The sequence below is a fragment of the Eptatretus burgeri genome, chromosome 11 (genome assembly GCF_056783735.1).
Source record: "Eptatretus burgeri isolate ZD-2024b chromosome 11, Ebu_testis_v1, whole genome shotgun sequence".
Classification (NCBI taxonomy): Eukaryota; Metazoa; Chordata; class Myxini; order Myxiniformes; family Myxinidae; genus Eptatretus; species Eptatretus burgeri.
The window spans coordinates 98,825,494-98,851,496 of NC_140971.1; the positions used below are offsets into that span (position 1 = coordinate 98,825,494).

A 26,003-nucleotide genomic window follows, 5' to 3' on the forward strand; every position below is an offset into this window, starting at 1 on the left:
TCCAACGGGGTCTATACGGTCTTTGGGGGTCTAAGGGTTATAAAGGATCTAACATGTTCTATTAGAGTTTTAGGGGTCCACAGGGTCTAATGGGATCTCTGGGGTCATAGGGTTCTAAAGGATCAAATGGGGTCTTAGGGGTTTAAGGGTTCAAACAGGGTCAATAGGGTATAACAGTTGTAATGGGTCTTAAGGGGTCTTAGGGATCTAAAGGGTCTTAGGGGTATTAAAGGGTCTTAGAGCTGTTAGAATATATCGATATATATATATATATATATATATATATATATATATATATATATATATATATATTTATATATATATATTTCTAAAAAGATCCAGACAACTTTGTTAATGAAATGGAAGACCAAGAAGGAACCCGAATAAGTAAAGAGCAAAGTCAACAGTCATCAAGAGGAAACTGGAGAGGATTCGGGTTTTAACCGCAACTCCACGACCCTCAAACCCATCCAGGCACAGCCAAATGAGACTTGCAGAAAAATTTCTGCAAAAATTCACTTCTCCTTAGAAAGATAAATAAAGAAAGAGAGGAAAAGAGAGTAAACGCTAAAAGGGAAGAAAAAGCCAGACTTGGAATGAATAAAGAGAATTGTGAAAAAAATAAAATAAAGAGAATTGCAGAAAAAAAATTAAAGAAATGTGAAAGGAACAAAGATGTCAGTTAGAACCTGGATAGATATATTTCAGCATTTACTACCCAGGCTCAAACACAGCAACATGTACAAGCTACCAGCGGTCCATCAGTGGGGAAGCACAGTCCACACAGCATCAGGATATGGAACAAACATAATGAAAATCAAGACCAAGAAGGAATCCGAAGAAGTAAAGAGCAAATCTGGAGTCATCAGGAGGAACCTGGATAGGATTCAGGTTTCAGCCACTACTCCGCTACCCTCAAACCTATCCAGGCACAGCCAAGTGAGCCTTACAGAAAAAAATTCTGCAAAAATTCATTTCTCCTTAGAGAGATAGATAATGAAAGAGAGGGAAGATAGATAAAGAAATATACTTAAAACCATAAATTATACAATGATACCCTTTGGTTTATATGACACAGAAACTCATAATAAAGTTTTGTACACATCATCAATACACTTCAATGTGAGCTCCATTTATCATGAGCAAGACATCAAGGTGGTACACGAGTTCTTGCCATGTTCGGCTCAGCTTGTTTACGTCCACCAGTGTGCATGTAGCTGTGATCTGAGAGCGAATATCCTGCAGGTTTGGCACCTTGGTGTTGTAGACAACGTCTTTGACAAACCTCCACAGCAAAAAAAATCAAGGGGGGTTATGCCTGGTGATCATGGGGGCCAGGCAGTTGGTCTGTCTCGGCCAATCCAGCGACCTGGAAAATTTTCATTCAGGACGGCTCGACTGACTAAGACCCAATGAGGGGGAGCACCGCCCTGTTGAAAAATTATATCGGGTTGCAGCTCTTCAACCTGTGGGAAGGTGAACCCTTCCAACATGTTCATGTATATTGTTGAGGTCACTGTTATCTTCACAAAGAAAAACCGACCCACCAAGCGGTCATGGAGAAGGCCACACCACACATTGACCTTTAGACTGTTGCGTATGTGTTCAATAACCAAATGAGGGTTTTCTGAGCCCCAGATCCTCACATTGTGCCGGTTCATCTTCCCCGATACATGAAAGCAAGCTTCACCTGTGAACATGGTCTTTTCAAGGTAATCATCATCCTATATGCGACTGAGCATTTCCAAGGCAAACCGCTTGCGTTTGGGTCCGTCATTTGGTTTGAGTTGCTGCAGGATCTGCACCTTATAGGCATAAAGCTTCAGTCTTTCATGCAAAATCCTATGTACAGTGGTGGTTGGTAGTCCCATTTCTTTGTATGTACGTCAAATTGCTGGGAGCTTGTTGTTGAAATGATTCACGCACTCGTTCAACATCTGCTACACCTGTGCTTGATTGACCTGTACTTTTCTGTTTCTGACAACTTTCAGTCTCCTTCAACCTCTTGTACCACTCTGATACTAGTCCGCGATGGCAGATTCCTTCCATACCTTGCACAGAAATTACGCTGAACTTGCGTGTCGGATCTTGTCTCGATGAACCATTCGACACACTGAACTCTCTCCTGTGGAGTCGCCATTTTCTTTTACATTAAACCATGTGACCTGGAACTAAAGAAAACTTTACAAGTTTCTGTATCACATAAAATAAAATCAATTCATATCATTGTATCATTTGTGACACTAAATATATCAACAACCAAAGTTGTCCATGTCTTTTTGGAACACCCTATATATATATCGTTATCAAGTGAATCGGATGAAAATTGATGATTTATGTGACCTTGACCTTCTGACCTATTGACCTCAAAAACAAGAGACTTCCAGCTCGCCACGACTTCTACCAGGTGGTGAAGTTTCATGAAGATTGGAGTCAAAATGTCCCTTGCGGGTGATTGACAGACAGACTGAATAACAGACCAGACCAACCAATATATACTAGTAGAAAAAGGTTCCTGTGCGTCATCTCCACCATGAGAAATGAAAACAAACACATCATGTTGTTTGGTCAAATGAATATTTAGTGCTTGATAAACATGGAATTGACATGAAAATATCAACACATGTGTGCAAGACATGTCTCCAGGTGCCATTACATAAAGCTAAATCAATCAATGCCAACTTTGTTCCAGGCAGCCTTTATTTAAAGATTTAAGTATTCAATGCATTAATGATAGAAGCAAATCGCTTTGTTTAAACTCCATCACTTTTCTTCCATCATAACTTTTTCCACAGACACTTAATCTCATTTTGAAATTAAAACCATTGAACATATTTAGAAACGATTACATCACTCTGGGATGTTAGTCCTGATTACGTCATTGCAGGGATTCTGACTGCTGCGTTGTCTTATTGATGGTACACTGTACGACCATTAATTTTTCAAATATAGTTCGTAGTAAATGACAAAAACAATGGGATAAATAGCATCCCAGGATTAAGGATTAATAGCATCCCTAAACAGATCCTTCCTAAACAGATCCTGCTCACCGTCACTCTTTCATTCCTCTTTTTTCCCGCCGTTGGAATAAACTCACACACTCCATTCAATCCCATTCTTCCCTCCAGGCCTTCAAAACAGCTGTTCACCACCACCTCTTATCATCCCCCATCCAAATCCTCGAGCTTTTCTACCCCCGTTCATCCACCCCAAGCCCAACTCCTTCAAATTCCCTGATTTCCTTCCTGAATGTCCATCTTGTATTCCCCGTGTTCCCCGCCCCATCCCTCTCCCTTCCACAGATCTCCTAATGTCTCTGTTCCCCAGTGTTTTGTCCTTCCCACTCCCACCCCTCTTGTCTCATGCCCGCCTTACCTTTATGTAATTTTTGTGGCATCGTGGTGTGTAATTAATTATAAATGTCCCTAAACAGATCCTCCGAAGAAACCATCATTATCATGCAGATCTCCAAATGTCAACACCATAACATGCACGTGGTCAACGGAGCAAGACAACTCCATCCCTACAAAATACGTCATCACTTGCACGGTCAAGTGTGTGCATGCATGTGTGGGCACGTGTGTGCGTGTGTGTGTGTGTGTGTGTGTGTGTCGTGGTGAGGAAATGAAGTCCGAGTGCTGGAAACCATGCACACGTTTTATAAATCTTTGAAAGGATCACGGATGACATACTCTCTCATTCTCGAGGTTAAGAGAGGAATCGAAGGGTAAAATGTTTAAACCATATTCACCAAGTTGCAGGAATGTCATCGAACACTAGACTGTGATGGGATGCATCACAGTCGAGTCTTTCATGCCACTCATGGTTCAGTTTACAATCCACTGGATCGGCTGTTTTATTTTATGATTCTTTCCTCATGGTTTGCCAAAATTAAAAAAACTAACCCTCATCGGCACTTTCTCTGAAATTTGAAATTATTTACTTTATCTCCGCAATATTATCACTGCGGAGTGTGACGGGAGCTGAGAGTGGATGATAGGAGAGTACAGAAGGGTTGGAGAGCACTCATTCTGTGCTTTCACATGCAGTCCAAAACACGATGTCGATGTAAACAGATGTATTGTACAGATACGAGCTTGTACCGGTTACATTTTCACGATTACACAAGTCTCATCCTTTGTTGAACAATTTTGTGTAAGTGGGCCATCGTTTACCGGTCCATTGTCCCAAACCCTGCGTGGGGCCACCTGGAAATTTGGACTATCTTCAGTCGGTAGGGGTGCTCAGGTGTGGATTCGGCACAGGTAAATGCTCCAGATGTCCTTCTCTTGTGCATTTCCTTATTTCCCTGAAATCCATTCATGGATATAGCATCGGTGTGATGGACCCAAGGGCCCTTTCCGGATTTTAACTTGAATGTGCAGTACTTACATGTTTATAAAAAAAAAAACTAATTACTTACCTAGTCTGTTCAGTCCAATTTTAGTTTTAATAGCACGTTGATTTGTGAGTAATAATTAAGCGATAGTTTTAAAGTCCACGTTCACATGAAACGGTGTATTCGATATTGATAATATTGATTGTTTATATTTATTTATATATATATATATATATATATATATATATATATATATATATATATATATATATATATATATATATATATATATATATATATACACACCACTGTGTTTTGTTTTTCATCCTCTCTTTTTACAGTGACGTTGAAAGAAAATGTGTTTTGAAAAGCACAAACACATGCACGATGGAAGCCAATTTCAGTTTCTTGGTCGTATATAAAATAACCGTAACATCCGTTAACGAACTTGGATGTTCTGCAAGTAAAACTCTGGCACGACATCAACACGATCTATGTGAGTGTTCCTTCGGAGGGCTTTTTGAATAACCTTTGAGTTTGTATTTTTGCACATTATTAAATTTTGTTTATTCCAAATTGATCTTTTAAATTGTTCATGGTGTTTTAGTGCAGCCTGACCCCTGCACCGCATTACAAGGACAGCCGGTGCAAGGACAGGATCAGCAGATCTGGGTTACTTGGCAGTACCCCCCGACGTGGATGAAACGTAAAGGTTTATACCCTCTGCGCTTTAAGCTTCAATACAAAGCTACACTTGCAAGCAGATACCAGGTGTGTTGAATACTTTACCGACACACTCCTTTTCATCAAAATTAACTTTTTCCTGCAATTCCATTTTGATGAAGACTTGCAATTATAAAACTTTTTTTTTTTTTAATAGCACCTGCTTCCTCCTCTTTTGGTGTTTCCACTGAAATAAGCACAGTGCGCACATGCTCCTCCTTTCCTGGTGTGTTTATTTTGCTTTTTTTGAGCTCCAACTCATCACTATCCTCTCTCACAGTGCTTCTCCAACTCTGTCTCTTTCACCTAGCATCTTTGCATGCCTTCCGTTCCCTCCGTTATATAGCTACAGGTGGGATGGAATCAGCACAAGCTTCCTGGGTGCTGAGCAATCTGTTCCATTGGCTCCACATTGGGTATACAAAGCAATGGAGCTCAAACAACCCAGCGGGGATGGAGATGAGGGTTTATAATCATAAAAAGGAGGAGGGAGGGGGGGAGCAGGTAGACACTGGTTTGTCATGTGGACATTTCGAGTTTTAAAAATGGTTGGTCTCATGTTAATAAAGGATGAAACATTTCCAGCCAACAAGGGTCAAAATTACAAGTTAAACCATGATGGTTCTTCTTCATCATAAACATCACTGCGCATGTTCACCACCTCTCCCATTCATGTAAACACTACCCCTCCCATTGTTTTATTTACCTTTTTCTGATCAACCCTGTATGTGTATACATATATATATATATATATATATATATATATATATAATTAACACAGCACCACCCCCACCCCCCCCCCCCCGTGTGGTGACACGTAACACTTAAGCTCACAGCTTCCCTACTTAGTTTACATCGACATGTCTCCTACACGCCCACGGACCAAGCAACTCTATTCAATCCTAACTTTCCTCTGAAATTCCTCAATCTACCCCTACAAACATAACAATACCAATCACCTTAACCCAATGTGAAAATGTTTATTTTTATTTCACATCCATACACACACACACACACACACACACACACACACACACACACACACACACACACACACACACACACACACACACACACACACACATACACACACACACACACACACACACACACACCTTTGTCTGTGGTGTTATGCTACGGTATTAGGAAAACAAGTGGTTGCAAGGAGCACATTCGATTGCTTCTGAGTGAGGGTAACAAATGTGTTTTACATCACACCTGTTTATGTAAAGTAAGTTATTTACAAGATGTTCTGCATTGTCATACTCATTGGCATTGATGAGGGGTGTCAGGGTGAAGGATTCATATAAACATCTCGTACATCGTTCTTGTTTCCTGTGTTTCCAGTTAAAAAATTAATTTTAAGTTTTCATTGTTTCCATCGGTTACGTCTGCACTTCCTTTATACGATCACAAATACATACTTTTGCCAGACGATCAACGTAGTGATTCATTTGTGAAGTTTCTTACCACTCCAGGTTGGCTAAGGTGGTGTGATTTATTGGCCATGACTGGACCCCGGTTCGTGACCTTAGTTCAACGATGATAACTCGATGATTAACCAATTATACATTATACGTGTTTCAACGAATTTACAAAACAAACTGATTATTTTATTCTGCTTCTATGTGAGGCCACAAACCTGTTGACCAATGCTCGTAGGCAACTTTAACGTTTGTGAAGTGTGCATTATACTTGGTTAAAAATATTGAATAGATGACGTATATATTTCACATTTTATGTTTTCTTTTCTTATATCTGAATGGTATTTTTTGTTTTTGTATGCATAGACAAGTTTGGTGGAAGAGCTAGAACACAGAACAGATCAGAACGTAACATAACAAACGAAACAGCAGAGCGAGAAGGGCGAAAGGCCAACAGCTGGATGGAGGGAGAAAACTAAAGGAAACAGACAGCAATGGATGTCAGCAACGATGAGCTGCAGGGGATAACGCAAGGGGTGGACAAGATGGATACAGAAACAAAATTGGGTGTGGGGCGGATGGACAGTGGTGTGGGTGGTTTAAATGGTGTGGAAAAGATCATGTTTTTGGATTGGCGATGATCTAAGATGGTGGTGAACAGCTGTCTTGAAGACATGGAGGGGGAAAAAAATGAGACTGAAGAGGACGTGCAAGTTGGTTCAATAGTTGGGAAAAAAGAGGAATGGATGAGTGGAGGTGAGCAGTGATTCTGGATTTTAATAGTTTTTGTAAAAGGGGGTTGATGTAAAGGGGGTTGATGTAAAGAAAATGTGTGCCTTGCAGATACCTGGGAGGGTGGGGGGGGGGGACAAAGCATGGAGAGGTCAAAGAGTGCAAAACCATAAAGGAGGTGGTGCAAGGTAGGAGACCATCGACCTGTTTGCGATGGGAAAGTGAGACCCATAGATTCCACTTCATCACGAGAAATTCCAATGAGATTGAAGTCCTTGATTTCCATGGCGTCAAGCTGAGAAGGTATGAGGCTGGTCGGGATGCAAGCCCAGAGGGTATAGCAGTTGGCATTGGATGCCATCAAGCTGTGGATGAAGGTCTTGTAGGTGGATAGGAGTTCATGTGTGCCAAGGAAGGACTTTGAATGATGCAGGATGACCAGTTAGTGGATGGCTTTAGAGGTAAACTTTGAAATGTGATTTGCTCAACAAGGATCATGGCTGATAGTGAGACCTCGAAGATTGAATGAATGAACTTCCTCAAGAGGATTGTTAAGAAAGTAGATGGGAGGGTTTGCCAGATGGTCCTTTTAAAGAGAGATATTGAGAGTGTGAGATTTGTCAGGATTGAAAGACACATTCCAAGTGTTTCACCAGCTTGTGATTATATGAATGTCTGAAAAGAGGGAAGAGGCTGCAGCCTGCCTGTCTGAAGGATGAAGGATGTCACGGCAGAGGATGGAGTCATCAGCAAATAGATGAAGAGGATTTTCCAGGGAATCAGAAAAATCATCAATAAAAGAACAAGACTGGGCCCAAGACACTGCCTTGGGGAACTCCAGCTTTGACAGGCAGCGGAGATGAAAGGATTCCGTTGAGGGTCACATGTTGGCTACGAGAGTAGAGGAAGTCAGTAAGGAAGGGGTGGCTCTGGATGCTGTAGGCAGAGAGTTTGGAGAGTAAGGTTTGATTCCAGACTATCGAATGCATGAGATATGTCTGGAGAGTCGGCCCTAATCTCATGTCTGACATTGAGGGTTTCCAGACATTGTTGGGTAAGCAGAAGCAGCATGTCAAAGGTGGAGTGACCTGGTCTGAATACAAATTGGTGATCTGAGATGAGGTTGTTGGAGAAAAGGAAGGATTTCATATCAACTGCGATAATGGATTCCATGATCTTGCTGATGATTCGCAATAAACTAATTGGTCTGTCGTTAAGGGGATCAGTTTTTGCACCTTTTTATGTAATGCAGTGATGTTGGCAGACTTCCAAGCAGATGGAAGATGACCTATGGTAAATGACAAGGTGAAAAGGGCAGAGAGAGGATGTGCAAGAGCAGCAGAGCAGATTTTTGGAACACGTGAGTTGATGTCGTCCGGTCCAGCAGTAGAATCAGAGTCGAGGGTTGAAAGAACCTTCTCCACCTTCTCAGGTAGAAAAGACAAAGAATACAGCAGCAGTTGGATAAGACTGGGAAGGGTGGGTACAGAGAACGAGGGTTTATTATAGACTACGAACCTCATTCTATACTCGATTACTATACCCCATTTCATTAAACTGCATGATGTATGTAAGGTATATTAAACTGCAAGTTTGTCTGGGACTCCCTGCTTCGTCAGGATTTTCCAAAGGGCTTCTCGAGACAGTGTCAAAAGCTTTTGTTAGATCAACAAATACTGTGTATCGACCGACATTTTGCTTGATACATTTTTCTTGAGGCTCCGTGGCCGTGAACACCATGTTGATAGTCCCACGTTTACCTCTGAAGCCATATTGCGATTCAGACACAACGTTTTGGACAACAACGTCCACAAAGCGACACTGCATCACCTTGGTCAAAATCTTGGCTGAGATGGCTAACAGGGAGATGCCACGGTGGTTTCCACAATCAAACCGATTGCCTTTACATTTGTAGATGGTAACAATTATCACCTCTTTCAGTTGATCCGGAACATCCTCATTTTGCCACATTTGCCCAAATACTTCATACAACCGATCCAGCAGAGTTTGACCTCCGTGCTTGAAGACCTCCACTGGGGATGCCATCTTCTCCTGGGGCTTTGCCATTTTGGAGTCCATTAATGGCTTTTAAGATTTCATCCTTGGTTGGTGGCTCCACAAGGTGGTGCATGATGGGCTTTTATTCCATGGCATTTAAGCTGCTTTGCTCAACGATAGATGGATGGTTCAAGAGCTCTTTGAAATGTGAAGAAAATCCAATGAGATGAGCAATTGCGGTGATGGAATTTACATTAAGTTTAGAACAGATGGCAGTTTTTTTCAATATTTTGAGGCTTCATGCAAAAACTAAAGTCCACCAACAACTAATCCGCGATCTCCTGTTCACCGATGACCGTGGCCTATTTGCCCACAACAAGGAGCAGCTACAGTCACTCATGGATGGTTTTTCTACTGCGGTGAAACACATCGGACTCATGATTAGCATCAAAAAGACTGAGGTTATGCATCAGCCCCAACCCAGTTTGGAGCGTGTTGAGTCGTGTATCTTCGCGGATGGTCAACAACTGAAGAACACCGATGCCTCCACTTATCGAGGGAGTGTTTGGTGTGACGATGGTCAATTGGATCGGGAAATCTCTAGTCGTATAGCAAAGGCTAGTACATCCTTTGGCCACCTCTACCACAGAGTCTGGAACAGTCACGACATTAAAATGATGACTAAAATAGCAGTCTATAGAGCTGTGGTTTTGAGTACATTGCTGTATGGTGCTGAGTGCTGGACAACTTATAGTCGTTACATTTGTCAGGGAAGTCCTACAATGATGTTTGCAGAAAATCGTGCACGTAACATGGAAGGAAAGCGTTTCCATTCTGGAGGTGCTAATTAAATCTGGCTGTGTATCGGTGGAGAGTATCATCAAAAAACGACAACTGCAATAGGCTGGTCACCTCTTTAGAATAAGCGACTTCAGGATCCAAAAACAGTTATTTTATGGGGAACTGGCCATGGGCAACCATGTTGTGGAAAAACCTCGAAAGCGCTACAAGGATTGTCTAAACGCTGTGCTAAAAAGCTGTGATATTGACCCGGCCAAGTGGGAACACCAAACTGCAGATCACTCGTCTTGGAGAAGAATTGTCAACAAAGGCATCACACAATTTGAGGTGATAAGTGAGCGTATCCACCAGGTCTGCTTAAGGAGTAAGAATCCGGACCAAGCGGCATTAATCAGATTCCAGTGTGACACGTGTGGGAAACCGTGTGTAACTGCAGCTTGCCTCGCTGCGCATTCTCGTGCTCACCACAGGATGTAATAACCCAACAATCTTCGTCGGACTGTCGTGGCTTCCACATATATATATATATATATATATATATATATATATATATATATATATATATATATATATATATATATATATATATATATATATATATATAAAAGCACAGTCAGTGAGGCGGTGAAGCCGTCCGTCAGTCTGTGAAGACTATTTGTCTTTTAATCACATCCTGTTTGAACGTTAATTTCCCAAGACCCCTCAAGACTCAAAAGCCCCCAAAGACTCTTTAGACCCTGAAGCCCCTAAGACCCTCGAGACCTCTTCGACCTTAACACCATTTAGACCCCTTACACCCTTCAGACAGATTAGACAACTTAGATCCTTGACCACTTAGACCACTTGGACCTTCTTATTTCATAAACTAAATTTCAAATAAATATAATATCACTAATATTACAAATAAATTTGTAGAAAAGAAATGTTTGACTTATGATTGGTGTAAATCATGCCCACACAGCAAATCTATGACATGAACCTCTACAACGACGCGTGGAGAGGCGAGCCAATCCATGCTAGTCACTTTTTAAAATAAACAAGGTGAGGATGAAAGGATTTTTCCATCTCGTAATGAGTGCACTCAAGGCATAACAACCCATTCAAATATTGTGGATGTTTACCCATGAGGTAGCGCTCTCTGCTGGTGCCACTCCTGAATGAAACCTTGAAGTTAGATTGTGTATCACTGGAAAAGCAGAGAACTCTGAAGCAAACACAAGACTATCAAGATGCCCTTCATGACTTAAAACAATGTCAGAACATCATGGTACCACCGATCGATCGCTGCCACCTTCACCATGTGTGGTGCAAATGGAAAGCACGGCCCTTAGTCTGAGAACATTCAAAGCAATGGAGCAAAAATTATTTCAATTGCTGAAAATCCATTTGTTTACTTTCCCTGATAAACACAAGGCCCCTTATAGTAATAACAATAGTTACACGTGTGCATGCGTTCAAGTCATGCATGACATTGTGTTCATCAGCATTTGGTTTATTTTGGATTTATTTGTCTCTTCTCTCCAGGAGGTGGAAATTCTGGACAAAACAGAATACCTGATCATGGATGCACGACCAGGGGCCCAGCACGTCTTGCGGGTGAGTGGACAGGACATCTACGGAAATGGCCATTGGAGCAACTGGAGCCAGGAGGCGATTGCATCGCCATGGAAACGTATGTATGGGGTACAGTACAAGTAATACTACAGATATTCTTTATAAAACATTGGATTCTCGTGTTGTGAAAATCTGCTTCAACAATTGGCTTGTTTGTTTCATAGAGCACAACCCATGTCATACGTGCATCTCATGAAAAGGTCTCATATGGGGGGATTCCAATGCAAATACAGAACTCTCACGATGACTTCAGTTCCTCGTACGAACGTGGGCCGTGTTCAGATCCGTTAATGTCTCTTTCTATGTCCTCTTTTCGATCTTCTGTTATTCTTTGTCTCTCTTTCTCTAACTTCTCCTTTTCCTGATTATCATTGTCTTTTTCAAAACTAAACAAAGAACACAAAAATGAAAATCAACTCAACCTTTACCTTCCCCTGCTACTCTTTCCTGCTTCATTCTCCCTGTTTGCAGCTTCCTACGTGACTTCTCGTTAAAGTTTTTACCTCTCAACCTTGGTTTTCCCAAACTCTTTGTTTCTCTCCTATCCATTATTCACCTTCCCTCCACTCTTGCATCCTTTCCTCACTGCACCCCCCTCACCTCCCCTACATTATCATTCTGGCCAGCCTGCATCCCATATTCTATTGCATTTGTGTGGTGCTGTATTTCTTGAGCTTTTAACCACATTACTGTCCATCCCCTGTGAGATGTGTGCCTGCATTTATATGGCCTTGAATTCTGAAATAGACCCCAAGTTACATGACTATGACCATGCAGTCAACAAGTTGCTATTGACAGAATAAATTCCTCTCCTCTCTCATTGGAGAATGGAGTGTTCCAAGTCAGCATCTTGGGCCCAGTCTTGTTTCTCAACGACAAAAATTACTGTTCTGGGAAAAAAAAAACACAAAAACCTCTCTCTTCCTTTTTGCAGATGACTCCACAGGATGCTGTGTTTCCCCATCCCACCAACGAGCAGGCAACAACCGCTCACTTTCTGCTCATCTAGAATTGACTACATGCTCACTTGATGCCCTTCAATCTGCAATTACTTGTACCCGTTACATATGTTTCCATGGTGATGCAATCACATCATGGCTCCAGCTACTCCAATGGCCATTTCCGGAGATGCCCTGTGCTCTCACCTGCAAGAGCTTCTGGACCCATGATCATGCATTCTATGACAAGGTGTTCTGTTTCATTAGGAATTATCACCTGATGGACAGAAGACACAAACAAATCCATGCAAAACGAATGAACATGTTCTTCAGTGGTAGCCAATCTCAGTCTCACCTTGTCATTCCGGAAGGATCGTCAAATGAACTGACTTACAGTATCTATTTCCATGGTGACCACTACTAGAAGAGGTTCAATCCCTTGAACTTCTAGGCCTCATAATCAGCCACGACCTCCTCTGGGCTAACCACATGGCAATTTAAAGTCAACCACAGACTGTGAAATCTCCATCATACTGTTTTTCCTTGATATATTTTCCTTGAAGCGGTTCCGGTTCCGGTTTTGAGCGGCAAGAGGTCTCCTTCGGGGCTCCCTGCTGACATTCTCAAAGTTAAGTTCCGGTTGTTATTTGTCCCGTTTTAACTGTTTAATTTTCTCACCTACATGTTAATGTGTGTTCCTAGTTCGGTTTTGTTTCAAAAATCGTGCTATTTTGTGAGTATTTATGTCGACGTTCTCACCTGGTGTTTGAGGCCTAGTCCTAGGCTTGAGGCCTACCGGTTCCACTTGGTGTTCGATCGTTTTTTTTTTTTGTTTGTTTGTTTTTTCTCCCCATTACCTTCAATTTCTATCCTCCCCATTACCTTCAATTTTCATCCTCCCCACTTTCCAAACATCCCCCATTCTCCCAACTAATCTCTTTCTTATCTCAAAAAAAAAAAAAAAAAAAAAAAAAAAAAAACCCAACAACAACAACAACAACCTTCTCCCGATTCTGCTACTTCTTCCTCTTAACTTCCTCCTCGTCTTCCTCGATTTCTTTTTTTTTTTTTACACTTCCATGACCTAATCTGTTGAACTCTCTCATACATTAATATTAACAACAAAAACGATCTTATAATGCTTCATCTTCCTCTCTCACACATGTGGTACTCTTTACTGTTTCACAATGCACTACTCTTCTGCTATTTTAACAGACTGCTCTCATTTCAACCTCTCCTTCATTCCTTGCCTAAAAAATCCAACTATTACAGCGCTTCTTCTCTCCATGCTCTGAATTCGCCTTCATTGCATCCATCAAGAATTGTGTTAAATCGTATATCTGACCTAAAACTTTTAAAAACCACAGTTTGCCATGGATGCTAAGCTTTCCATCAACCATTCTTTTTTCCAACTTCAGTGCCAACTCACCCCCTCACCCCCTCACTCTCACTCTCAAAGCAACCATCCCACTCTTCTCCCTCCAAGCCTCCCTCTCACCTCTTTCAAAAATTCCCCCCTCACCTTTCTCCCACCTTTCATCCCCCTCACTCTTCCTTCTCTAAGTTGCCCCCCCCTCTCATCCACCAACCTGCCTCCCTCCACTGCCCTCTCACCTCCATCTCTTCACTCCACCTCCTCAAATCCTCAACTGCCATCTTCCTTGTCTCTTGTCCCCCCTCTCTCACAGCACCACAGAGCCTTTTCTCCTCCTCATTCGGCCCCCTCCCCTCGCTATTCTGCAATACCCCACACTCCTTCAGCAACCCTCCTTACCTCCCCCCTCGTCCCTCGTCCGACCCTCCCCCGCCCCTCCACCTCCTGCACCAAAAGCCTCCTCCCCTACCTCTTCATTAAAAGTGTGGACCTCAAATATCCGGGGCCTTCGCTCAAACCTTTCAGATCTTTCCATGCAGGTTGCCACTGACAAACCAGACATTATCTGCCTAACAGAAACTTTCCTCTCCCAAGACCTGTATGACTCCCAAGTATCTCTCCCTGGTTACTCCCTCTTACGGTATGACAGACCTGAGCCTCGTCCTGGTGGAGGTGTTGCTCTCTTCATCAAAGACTCTATTCCTCACTCTCCCTGCACTGCTCTCACTCCCCCACACCCCCAGGAATACCTCTGGCTTCGGCTTCCCCTCCACTCCCACCTCATGTTTATATGTGTACTGTACCGTCCACCGAACAGTGATGACTCCATCTACACCTCACTCTCCGAAAACATGGACCATCTTCTATCTTCTCATCCAAACTCTCTCTTCCTCTTATGTGGCGACTTCAATTGTCATCACGCCAGTTGGCTAGGTGTGGGTACCTCTCTCACCTGCCATGGGACATCAGCAAAAAGCTTTCTGTGACTCATTGGGACTGACTCAATCGGTCAACTTCCCGACTCGGATCTCAACCAATGGTACTCCATCTCTTCTGGATCTGATTTTGACAAATTTCCCTGACAATATCTGCTGCTCTTCCTTCGCTCCAATTGGTTCTTCTGACCACGTCCTTATTAAAGTGGACATCTCTCTGGCTGTTATCAGAGAAGCACCTCACCGCCGCCGTCGAGTCTGGCATTTCACTCAAGCCGACTGGCAGGGTCTCGAGCAGCCATCAAACTTACAGACTGGTCTCCTATCACTACTTTCTCAAACATCAACTCATCCTGGGAATTCTTTCAAAGAAACTTGCTCTCCCTCATGCACAGATTTATCCCCTCTCGTGTTCAGTTGTCTTACCCTTCCTCCCGCCCTTGGTTTACTGAAGCTTGTGGCGCAGTTGTCCTGAAACAACTTGCCTTTGCCTCATGGAAAGCAAACCCAACTGAGGAGCAATCTCAGTTCTTTCCACAAAGCTCGGAACAAGTGTGTATCTACCCTCAGGAGAGCCAGAAAACAACATCTTTCTCATCTCAAGTCTGAACTCTCAAACCTCTCTCCCTCCTCAAAATCCTGGTGGCGTTTAATCAAATCTGTTTCTGGTGTATGTTCCCCCTCCATCCCCTCCCTTACCTCAAATGGCCGCACTGCTGATTCCACACGTGATAAAGCTGAATGTCTAAACTCGGTGTTTGCAGCTAAATCTTGTGTCCCAAACCCATCACTATCTCTACCCACTTTACCCAGTCGCACCCAACTGTCCCTGGACTCTGTATCCTTTTCTCCTGACAAGGTGGAGAGCTTGCTTTCAAACCTCGAGTCAGATTCTGCAACCGGTCCAGACGGCATCAGCCCACGTGTCCTCAAAGCCTGCTCTTCTGCTCTTGCTCCCCCTCTCTCTGTTCTATTCACCCTCTCATTTTCCCAAGGTCATCTGCCATCTGCTTGGAAATCTGCTAACATCACTGCCCTGCATAAAAAAGGTGCAAAAACAGATCCCTGTAACTATAGACCAATCAGCCTTCTCCCAATCATCAGCAAGGTTATGGAATCCATCATCGCTTCAGACATGAAATCCTTCCTCTTCTCCAATGGCTTGATTTCCAATCATCAATTTGGTTTCAGACCAGGTCACTCTACCCTAGATATGCTGCTACTGCTCTCCCATCAATGGATGGAGGTCCTCAATGCCAGACAGGAAATCCGAGCCGTATCCCTGGACATATCACGTGCTTTTGACACAGTCTGGCACCCTGCCCTACTCACCAAACTCTCTGCCCATGGTATTCAAGGCCATCTCCACTCATGGCTCGCAGACTTCCTCTCCTGTCGCAGTCAACGTGTGGCCCTAAATGGAGTTCTTTCATCCCCTCTTCCTGTGCAGGCTGGAGTTCCTCAAGGTAGCGTTCTGGGCCCTGTTCTTTTTCTGGTTTTCATCAATGATCTCTCGGACTCTCTGGAAAATCCTCTATTTCTCTTTGCCGATGACTCAACCCTCTGCCGTACCATCTGTCATCCCTCAGACCGGCAAGCAGCAGCTTCTTCGCTCACTGCAGATCTGGATAAAATCACAAACTGGTCCAACACGTGGAACATGTCTTTCCAATCCAGACAAATCTCACACTCTCTCACTATGTCTCTTCGAAAGGACCGTTTACAAAACCCCCCATCCACTTTCTCAACAATCCTCTGGAAGAAGTCTTTTCTTTCAAGCTTCTGGGTCTCACGATCTGCCATGACCTTTCCTGGGAAAGTCACATTTCCAACCTTGCCTCAAAAGCCAGTCGCCGACTGGGAATCCTCCGTCGTGCAAAGTCCTTCCTCGGCCCTCTTGAGCTCCTGACCACTTACAAAGCTTTTGTCCGTAGCCTGATGGAGTACTGCTCTCCCCTCTGGGCTGGTGCTCCTGCCTCCCACCTTTCTCGACTTCACGCTGTCGAAACCAGGGCTTTTAAGATCATTGGCATCTCCCGCAATGAAGCTGAGTCTTTGGGCCTCTCACTCAATCACCGCAGGTTGGTCGGTGGTCTTTCTGTCTTCTACCGACTCCTCTCAGCCTTGCCCCCCAGCTCTCTCTGCGATTTGTCCCAACCACATTTCCACAGGGCGCTCAAGGTCCGCCAACAACCCCCTTCTGGTAAAACTACCAAAATCACGAATCACTGCTCATCTTCACTCTTTCATTCCTCTTTTTTCCCGACTTTGGAATAAACTTCCTCACTCTATTCTTTCCCATTCTTGCCTTCAGGCTTTCAAAACAGATGTTCACCACCACCTCTTATCTTCCCCCATCCAAATCCTCGATCTTTTCTACCCCGATAATCCACCAAGCCCACTTCCTTCAATTCTCCTGCTTTCCTTCCTGAAAGTCCCTTTAATGTCCATCTTCCCCTCGCCATGTTCCCCGTCCCATCCACATCCCTCTCCCTTCCACAGTTCACCTGTGTCTGTTCCCCAATGTTTTGTCCCTTCCACTCCCGCCCCTCTTGTCTCATGCCTCCTTGCTGTGAGTTGTGTGTTAGCTCTCATACGAGCCTCGACCAAGGTATACAAAAAAAAAAAAAAAAAAAAAAAAAAAAAAAAATATCATAACTAATCATAAACCTGCTCTTCTGAATTGCAGATCCTCTTTCTGCCCTTTTCACCTTATTATTTTCCTTAAGTCATGTTCTATCTGCTTAGAGTCAGCCAACATCACCACCTTACATAAACAAGGTACAAAACCTGATCTCCGTATTTCCAGACCCATCAGCTTACTTCCATTCATCAGCAAGGTCATGGAATCCAACATCGCAGTTTATATGAAATCCTTCTTTTCTCCAAGAACCTGATCTCAGACCATAATTTTGGATTCAGATCAGGTCACACAACCTTGGACATACTGCTTATACAGTCACAACAATGGATGGAGGCCCTCAATATCACACATGAGATCAGGGCCATCTCTCTGGATATATCTCATGCTTTTGATACACTCTGACATCCTGCCTTACCCTCCAAAATCTGCCTATGGCATCCAAGGACAACTCCACACATGGCTTACTGATTTCCTCTTCTCCTGTAGCCAACGAATGGCTTTCATTGGAATCATCCTCTACCAGTAAAGGCTGGACTACCCCCAAACCAGTGTCTTTAGACCTAAGTCCGATTCCAAATCTTTCGGATTCTGCAGAATCCTCTTTATCTCTTTGCGGATGACTCCACCCTCTGATGTAGCATCTCTAATCCTTCAGATAAGCAGGCAGAAGGCTCTTTACTCTCTGCAGAACTTTATAGAATAATGAGCTGGTCAAACACTTGGAATATATCTTTCAATCCTGACATATCTCACACTCTCTCTGTCTCTCTGAAAAGACTGTCTGGCAAAGGCTCCCATCTACTTTCTTAACAAATCTCTTGAAGAAGTTTAGTCATTCAACGTTTTGAACCTCACCTTCAGCCGTGATCTTTCTTGGGCAAACAACATATCTAAATTGGCCTCCAAAGCCAGCAGCAGACTGGCATCCTTACTGTGTAATTCTTTCTTTGGCTCACCTGAACTTTTATCTACCTACAAGGAATAAATTAATCGGCAGCTTGATGGAGTGTTGTTCTCCCCTTCGGGCTGGCATCCCTGCCTCACACCTCGCTTTCTCAGCTTGGTGCCGTGGAAACGAAGACCTTCAAAATCACTGGAATCTCTCACAGTGAAACTGAGTCTCTGCGCCTTTCACTTTCACATCGCAGACAAGTCGGTGGTTTCTCTGTCTTCTACCACTAACTGTTTGGTCTTGCATGATCTGATATTTTTGTGCTCTATCTCCTAACCCCCCCCCCCCATGCTTCCCCCACCTCTCCCAGATTTGTACAGGGTGCACACGATTGGCCAGTCACCCGCTTTTGGTGAAACTCCCAAAATCAAGGCTCACTGCTCACCTCAACTCATTTATCCCCATCCACAACCACAATCTTTTCTACCCTCATGAACTCTCCCCAAACCCATCTCTTTCTGGGTTTCCAGGTTACCAGATCCCCCCACCTGTTCCCGTGCCCTCCTCCTCATTTGAAAAAAAAAATTCTGTTGCATTTCAGCGTCTTCTGCAGTTTTTACTTCCACTTCTGTGATTGAGAGTTTGTGTCTGTCTCCAGCTTGTTCACTCCCTGTATCACCCTCCCCCACTGCTCTCATGCTTCCCCATGTCCTTTATTCCTCCAAGTCTCCCTCTACTTTGTCTCTCTACCCTGCCCCCCCCAGTCCCCCGACTTTTCTTTTTACCACCACTGGTCTTGGTCCATCCACTCAGTTCTCCAACCACTCCCAGCTCCTCCAAGACATCTTGTTCTTCCTGTAACTCCTCCGAGTTCACGTCCCAAAATCCTGAGGCTTATTACCCACATTCACTCTTGGTTGTTTTTTTCTCCTCTTTGTGGAACCGCCTTCTTGAGGTGGTTCAAAACCATTGTTCGCTTCTGGGCTCCAGGTTGGCTCTGTACACTACCACGTCATATCATCCTCCATCTCTACCCGCAATATTTTACAACCACAATTACCCTTCGTAAACCATCCCTCGTACTTGACGGCAACTGCGTTCCTTTCCCTTCTCTCTCATTTTTTTCTGTTCGCTCCATTTGTTGGACCAGCGTCTAATCATTTGGAGATCCTGTTCCGTGGTGTCCCACTTCCAATGTATTTTCCTTTTTACCCTCCGCCATCTCACTCTCCCATCACCATAGATGTTGCATGCAAATAAAGAAATATATAAATATAAAACCCCAGCAGATGAAAAAACTTATCATATCAAAATGTGTGAGCAAATTTCTATGCCAACTATTTTGTTTATAATAATATGTATATTATTGCCATAATAATGCTACCAATTTAACTAGAATGTAGATAAAAGTTACACGTCGTTGAATAATGTTAAAATAACTCGTAAGAGGAATCCATTGCGGAATATGAGATATAAACACGCATGGACCACCTTGTTTCTATAATCCAAAGCATTTTCGAGATACCTGTAGCTCAATTAAAAGAGCTAGATGTCCACAGGTGTGACATATCATTTGTAAGTGGAGGTATCTCTGCCATATGAACTGCAACCCGACTACGTGAGCTAGTTACAATGGTCCCAACTTCAATAAGGTGCTTTATGGATCTTGGCAATAAGAAAGTCTGTTGTCATCATTGTTTTAGCTATCTGTAAAAGTGCTCTGCTGGACCGATTCACAAAAACGGTTTCTCATCATAACAGAATGCAAAACCCACGTCTGTATGACTCACAGCTGCAGAAACACCTTCACTGTAAGACACAAGTAAGGGTGTATTGAAAACTACAGTTATTGACCTTGATCATTGAACATCATCATCAATGAGGGGGTTACATGGATAGGTTATTGAGAAAGTCAAATGATGACCAAACACCTTGCATGAATTGTGGAAAGTGCGACAGTATATGTGGAACGGAACAACATTGATAAACTGTGTGTGTGTGTGGAACTACGAAAACAAGGTGTCATGCTCTGTATAAAGCACAGGGTCACAAACTGTACCAAATATGAATGCACGACACAATGTATTCCTTTTACTTGTGTATATTTTGTGCAATCGTACATTGTTTATGTGTCATGTACATCTCTCATTATTTGTACATATCCTGTACACGTTTCAATACTGCATCTTCCCAAACTTTTAAAGAACTAGAATGAAAGAAATTTCAACAAACAACAAAGCAACTGCCATCAAGTTACAAATCAAAGAGCTCAAAGTGAAGCAGGTCCAAACACACTCGGCCTTATCACAAATACAACAAAGTGCAAGCCAATTCCAAGTGCAGTATGCCATATCAAACACAAATAGAAGAGCATTCGGTAGAGCCTGTACCCCCGCCACACAATGCCTGATCCAGCAAAACGTATCAGGACCAATAACTTTTTGAAATATCAAGCTCCATCTCGTTTTTGGCCCCATCTCTCAATGGTGAAGCATCACTTTAAATATTAAATAATTATTGTATCCGGATCTGGATTCGGATCTTCACCAAAATCGAAATGATTCGTCCTTGTCACACACACCCAACCCGTCCACCAAGTTTCGTCTGAATCAGTCCACAACCTTTTGAGATATCGTGCTGTATATGGTTTTGCCCCATCTCTGAATGGTGAGGAATCACTTGTAAAATTATCACATCCGGATCTGGATTCGGATCTTCACCAAAATTGAATCAGTTCGTTATTACACACCCAACATGTCCACCAAGTTTCATCCAAATATGTCCACAACTTTTTGAGCTAGCCTGCACACAAACAAACAAACAAACAAACAAACAGACAAGCCGGTAGGCAACATGGGTGGTCACTATATAATTGCATACTCCTCATAGTTTTTGACGGATCGGGCTGAAAATTTTTGACAAAGAGGTTGATTGTAGTGCTCATAAAAGCGCAGAAGCCAATTTTTGATTTTCGAAATTTTTTTTTCGGATTTATTTAAAAATTTCAAAGTCCCGTTGCTAGGCAACGGTGGCGTCCATAGCAACAGTGCTCAAAAGCATACAACTAGATCCTGGTATGAACCTACAGTCAAGTTTCATCAAAATCGGTTGACTCCTCTGGCCTCCAGAGCTGTCCATTACATACAACCAAACAGCCAGACATACAGACAGATGGAAAACCTGAGAAAAATGGTAGTCTAGCGACCACCCAAAAAACGGTAGTCTCGCGACCACCCAACAAGAAGATGTCGCGCAGAGTGTGACACTTGCAAAATCAATAAAACAAATTTGATCTCAAAAATAATTGGTGGTGGAATCCAATGACCAAATATGCAACTTCTCTTAAAATTTCAAGTGAAACGGATGAAAATTGACAATTTTAGAAATTTTGCCTTTGTTGATCTTTTGGCCCATGTTGACCTCCAAAATAATTGGTGGTTGAATTCAGTGACCTCAAATAAAAATCTTCTTGAAATTTAAAGTCAATCGGATGAAAATTGAGGATTTTAGAAATACCACCTTAGTTGTTGACCTTTGGCCTATGTCGACCTTTTGACCTCAAAAACAAGAGGCTTCTTCCCTATGACAAACTTTCCCATGTGGTGAAGTTTCGTGAAGATCAGTTTAAGATTGTGACCCGTAAGCGACAAACAGAATAACAAAATCGACTAACCAATATACTTGAAAAATCTTCGATTTTGCAAAGTAACAAGAAAAAGACGTCATACAAAGCACGACACCTGTGAAATCCATAAAAGAAATTTGACCTCAAAAAAATAATTGGTGGGTGAATAAAATGACCAAATATGCACAAATACTCTTCAAGTTTCTTGTCAATGGGATGAAAATTGAGGATTTTAGAAATTCTACCTTAGTTGTTGACCTTGGGCCTATGTTGACCTTTTGGTCGATGTTGATTTCAAAAATAATTGGCTCATTGAATTCAATGACCAAACATGCAACTCCTTCAAATTTCAAGTCAATCGGATGAAAATTAATTTCAGAAATTCTGCCTTTGTTGACCTTTTGGCCAATGTTGACCTCAAAAATAATTGGAGGTTGAATTTGGTGACCTCATGTGGAAATCCTCTTCGAATTTCACATCAATGATATAAAAATTGAAGATTTTAGAAATTTCACCGAAGTTGTTGAAATTTTGCCGATGTTGACCTCAGAAATACTTGTTCATTCAATTCAGTGACCTGATATGTAAATCTTTAATTTTGAAGTTAATCGGATGAAAATTGAGGATTTTGGAAATATCACCGAAGATGTTGACCTTTTTGTCTCAGTTGACCTCAAAAATATTTGGTGGTTGAATTCAGCAAGCTGATATGAAAATCCTTTTCAAATTTCTAGTCGATCAGATGAAAATTGAGGATTTCAGAAATTTGAAAAACTTGTTGACCTTTGGCCTATGGTTGACCTTTTGATCTCAAATAATTACACGGGTGAAAACATAAAACAGACAGACACGTGTTAAAACATAACCTCCTTCCACCTTCGGTGGCGGAGGTAATAAGGGAACACATTGCATTGTTCGAGTTGAGCCGAACAAACACAAATTACCCGCCATCACCTCATCCCTTTGAAACAACACTAATCTGGACACTACATGAAGAAAGAACTCAATTCAAGCCCCAACTTGCACTTGTAATCAGAACTCAAGAACCTTCTCATCTTTTCTGAACGTTTTATAATCTGAGCAGTGCGGTTAATGACGTTAGCCATATCAAAGATGGAATGCAGGAGATCAAACAACTCAGAATCATTATAGATCGTGTGCAAACCGGTTTGACTTTCTTGCCTCAGGAAAGTAACGGTATATTTCATGATACGCTGGAAGAGCTATCTTAAGCATGGACATGTTTACCCGGCCATGAAAAAACAAAAACTGTCTTTTAACATTCCCAAAAGCATCTGGTAGCCACTGAGTAACTGCAGCATAAGATACCTTTTCAGTCACTTCCCCAATTTCTTTCCAAGCAGCACGGTCTCCATGGGCAGCAAGACTATCTCGATCACAGTTGCCAACATTTGAAACACGTCACAACGTTCTTAGAGAGGATCATAAGTGCACTTGAAAAATGCAGCACATTTAAAATAGAATGTACAACGAATATAATCACCAATAACATCATTGAATGCCTCATGTGTTTCGGCTTTACTTTGATATGTGGATTGATGATGGAGATTTTATATTTCACAATTGTATGAATATAAATGACCGTCCCTGATGTAAAATGGCCTCAACATTGACCTTAATCGAAGTGGATAATATCACTGAATGGCCCTCTGGTTAAGTTTTGCTTTAATGTATGGATTGTTGAGGGTTGCTGTATGTATTTGTTCTTGCCGATGATGGATTTGGGTACCATATTCCCAGAAAACGTATGAATGGGGCTCCGTGTGGGTGGTAGATTCACACTGCTTGGAATCCAACAGCACTGCTCACAGTTCCAGTTGTTATTAATTTATTATTATTATTATTATTATTATTATTATTATTATTATTACGTATTACACACCCAAACCCTTTTTTCGATTTTGACCCACATTCCAATATTAAGAGGGTCAAAGGTGAGACACTAAAAATCACACTGTCTTGCCATTCCCTTGTATTTGAGTCGATAGAGATGGAATTTGGTACAAAGGTGTTTTATAGCAGCCACGATAGTGATGCGGAGAAACATTTATGGCTAAAGTGTTGTTCGCGATTCTACATGGGTCAAAGTTCACAAATGAAGGGTTTTTTTGCTCGGTTTTCTCGAGCTCATAGCTCGGGTTTTGGCTTTCCATGTCTTTGGATTTCCATCAATCCAGACAATAATTAGCAAAATGATCCCCTTGGATTGAGGCACACTTTCACAAGTTTGATGCTTTTCTTTAAATTACAAAAGGGGTCAAAGGTCAAAATCGGAGGTGAACCGAAGGTTTCCAGCCTGGCAAGCACTTCTACTTCAACCAATACAGATAAGACTTAGCACAAAAAATACATCATCACAGTCCATTGAGGTTGAACCAGGTTACCATTGTACCGGTGTTGTCCTTTAAAAAAAAAAAGGACGAAATGCATGGGGGTGAGGGAGGGGGTTGATCGGAGATATATTGCATTCATCATTCCAAAATAGGCGTCGTCTCGGGCATCATTCCAAAATATCCCAAAAATGCTTGATTGGGTTCAGATCTGGTGACTGAGATGGCCATGATGTATGGATAGCAACAGTCATGCTCAACGAAACATTGGGTGACCACACGTGCTCTGTGGATGGGGGCACCGTCATCCTGGAAGACACTCCTCCTGGCAGGAAAGAAATGTTGCAACATGGCGTGAAGTGAAGATAATCACTCGGTATCATTAAGTAGCGATAGCCATTGACCTTGCCTTCGAAGAGAATGACTGCACCCAAACCATGCCAGGAAAATGGGGCCCACAACATCAGAGAACCATCAAAACCCATCACCGTTGGAACCAAGCACTCAGGGTTGTGGAGTTATTTAAGTTAGCACCACAAGTGCACTCATCCGTTTGCTGAGAACATGGTGAAGGAAGATTCATCTGATCATATCACATTTCTCCACTGCTTGGTAGTCCATTACCTGTGCTCTTTTGGCACCGCTGGACTCACAAACGAGTATTGTCAGGTGTGATGAGCAGTTTGTGCACTGAAACACGACTGTGATAGTCCACTCTGTGGAGTTCTCGGCAGATCATTTTTGATGAAACTAGCTGCTCACGCTCAGGTTGAAATTTACAGTTAATTCATCTGCAGTTTCTCACCTGCTTTGTCTTGCACTTCAAATTTAAGCACAGTTATCACGATCCTGGAGTATGCATTTCCGCATAATGTTGCCCTTTGCTGATGAGGTCCTTCTCTCGGAGTCCCATGCCGATATCACTTGAGACACCATTGCTCATGTGCCCTTTGCTGATGAGGTCCTTCCCTCGGAGTCCCATGCCGATATCACTTGAGACACCCTTGCTCGTGTGCCCTTTGCTGATAAGGTCCTTCCCTCGGAGTCCCATGCCGATATCACTTGAGACACCCTTGCTCGTGTGCCCTTTGCTGATGAGGTCCTTCCCTCGGAGTCCCATGCCGATATCACTTGAGACACCCTTGCTCGTGTGCCCTTTGCTGATGAGGTCCTTCCCTCGGAGTCCCATGCCGATATCACTTGAGACACCATTGCTCGTGTGCCCTTTGCTGATGAGGTCCTTCCCTCGGAGTCCCATGCCAATATCACTTGAGACACCCTTGCTCGTGAAACATCAGCAAGTTGAGCTGTCTTTGTCACTGAAGCTTCTGCCAAACACGCCTCAACAATCACCCCTCTTTCAAAGTCACTGAAGTCTCCTCTTGCAGCTATGATAGCCCTAATTATAGATGACCAGGCCTGTGCAGCATTTTTATAGATGACCCTAAACAAGCTGCGATGTTATTTGCTTAATTAACACGTGGGCCACACCTGTGTAGAAGCCATTGCTTTCAATATACCTGGTGTCCCTCATTTACCTAGGTGTTTACATTTTTTTGTCCACTACCTGTTTAGCATATGAGGAAAGATGTCCGAGGCCTTCTGAATCCAT

General features: G+C 42.6%; 1 protein-coding gene across 1 annotated transcript in view; it reads left to right on the forward strand.

The window, feature by feature from the left end:
• Positions 1–26,003, forward strand: part of LOC147017740 (ciliary neurotrophic factor receptor subunit alpha-like) — a 105,298-nt gene that overhangs the window by 72,468 nt on the left and 6,827 nt on the right. Inside the window, exons 6-9 of the mRNA XM_085847625.1 lie at positions 3,434–3,554; positions 4,681–4,835; positions 4,947–5,110; positions 11,542–11,689. Coding sequence (XP_085703751.1) covers positions 3,434–3,554; positions 4,681–4,835; positions 4,947–5,110; positions 11,542–11,689 — 588 coding nt within the window. The remainder of the gene's footprint in view (positions 1–3,433; positions 3,555–4,680; positions 4,836–4,946; positions 5,111–11,541; positions 11,690–26,003) is intronic.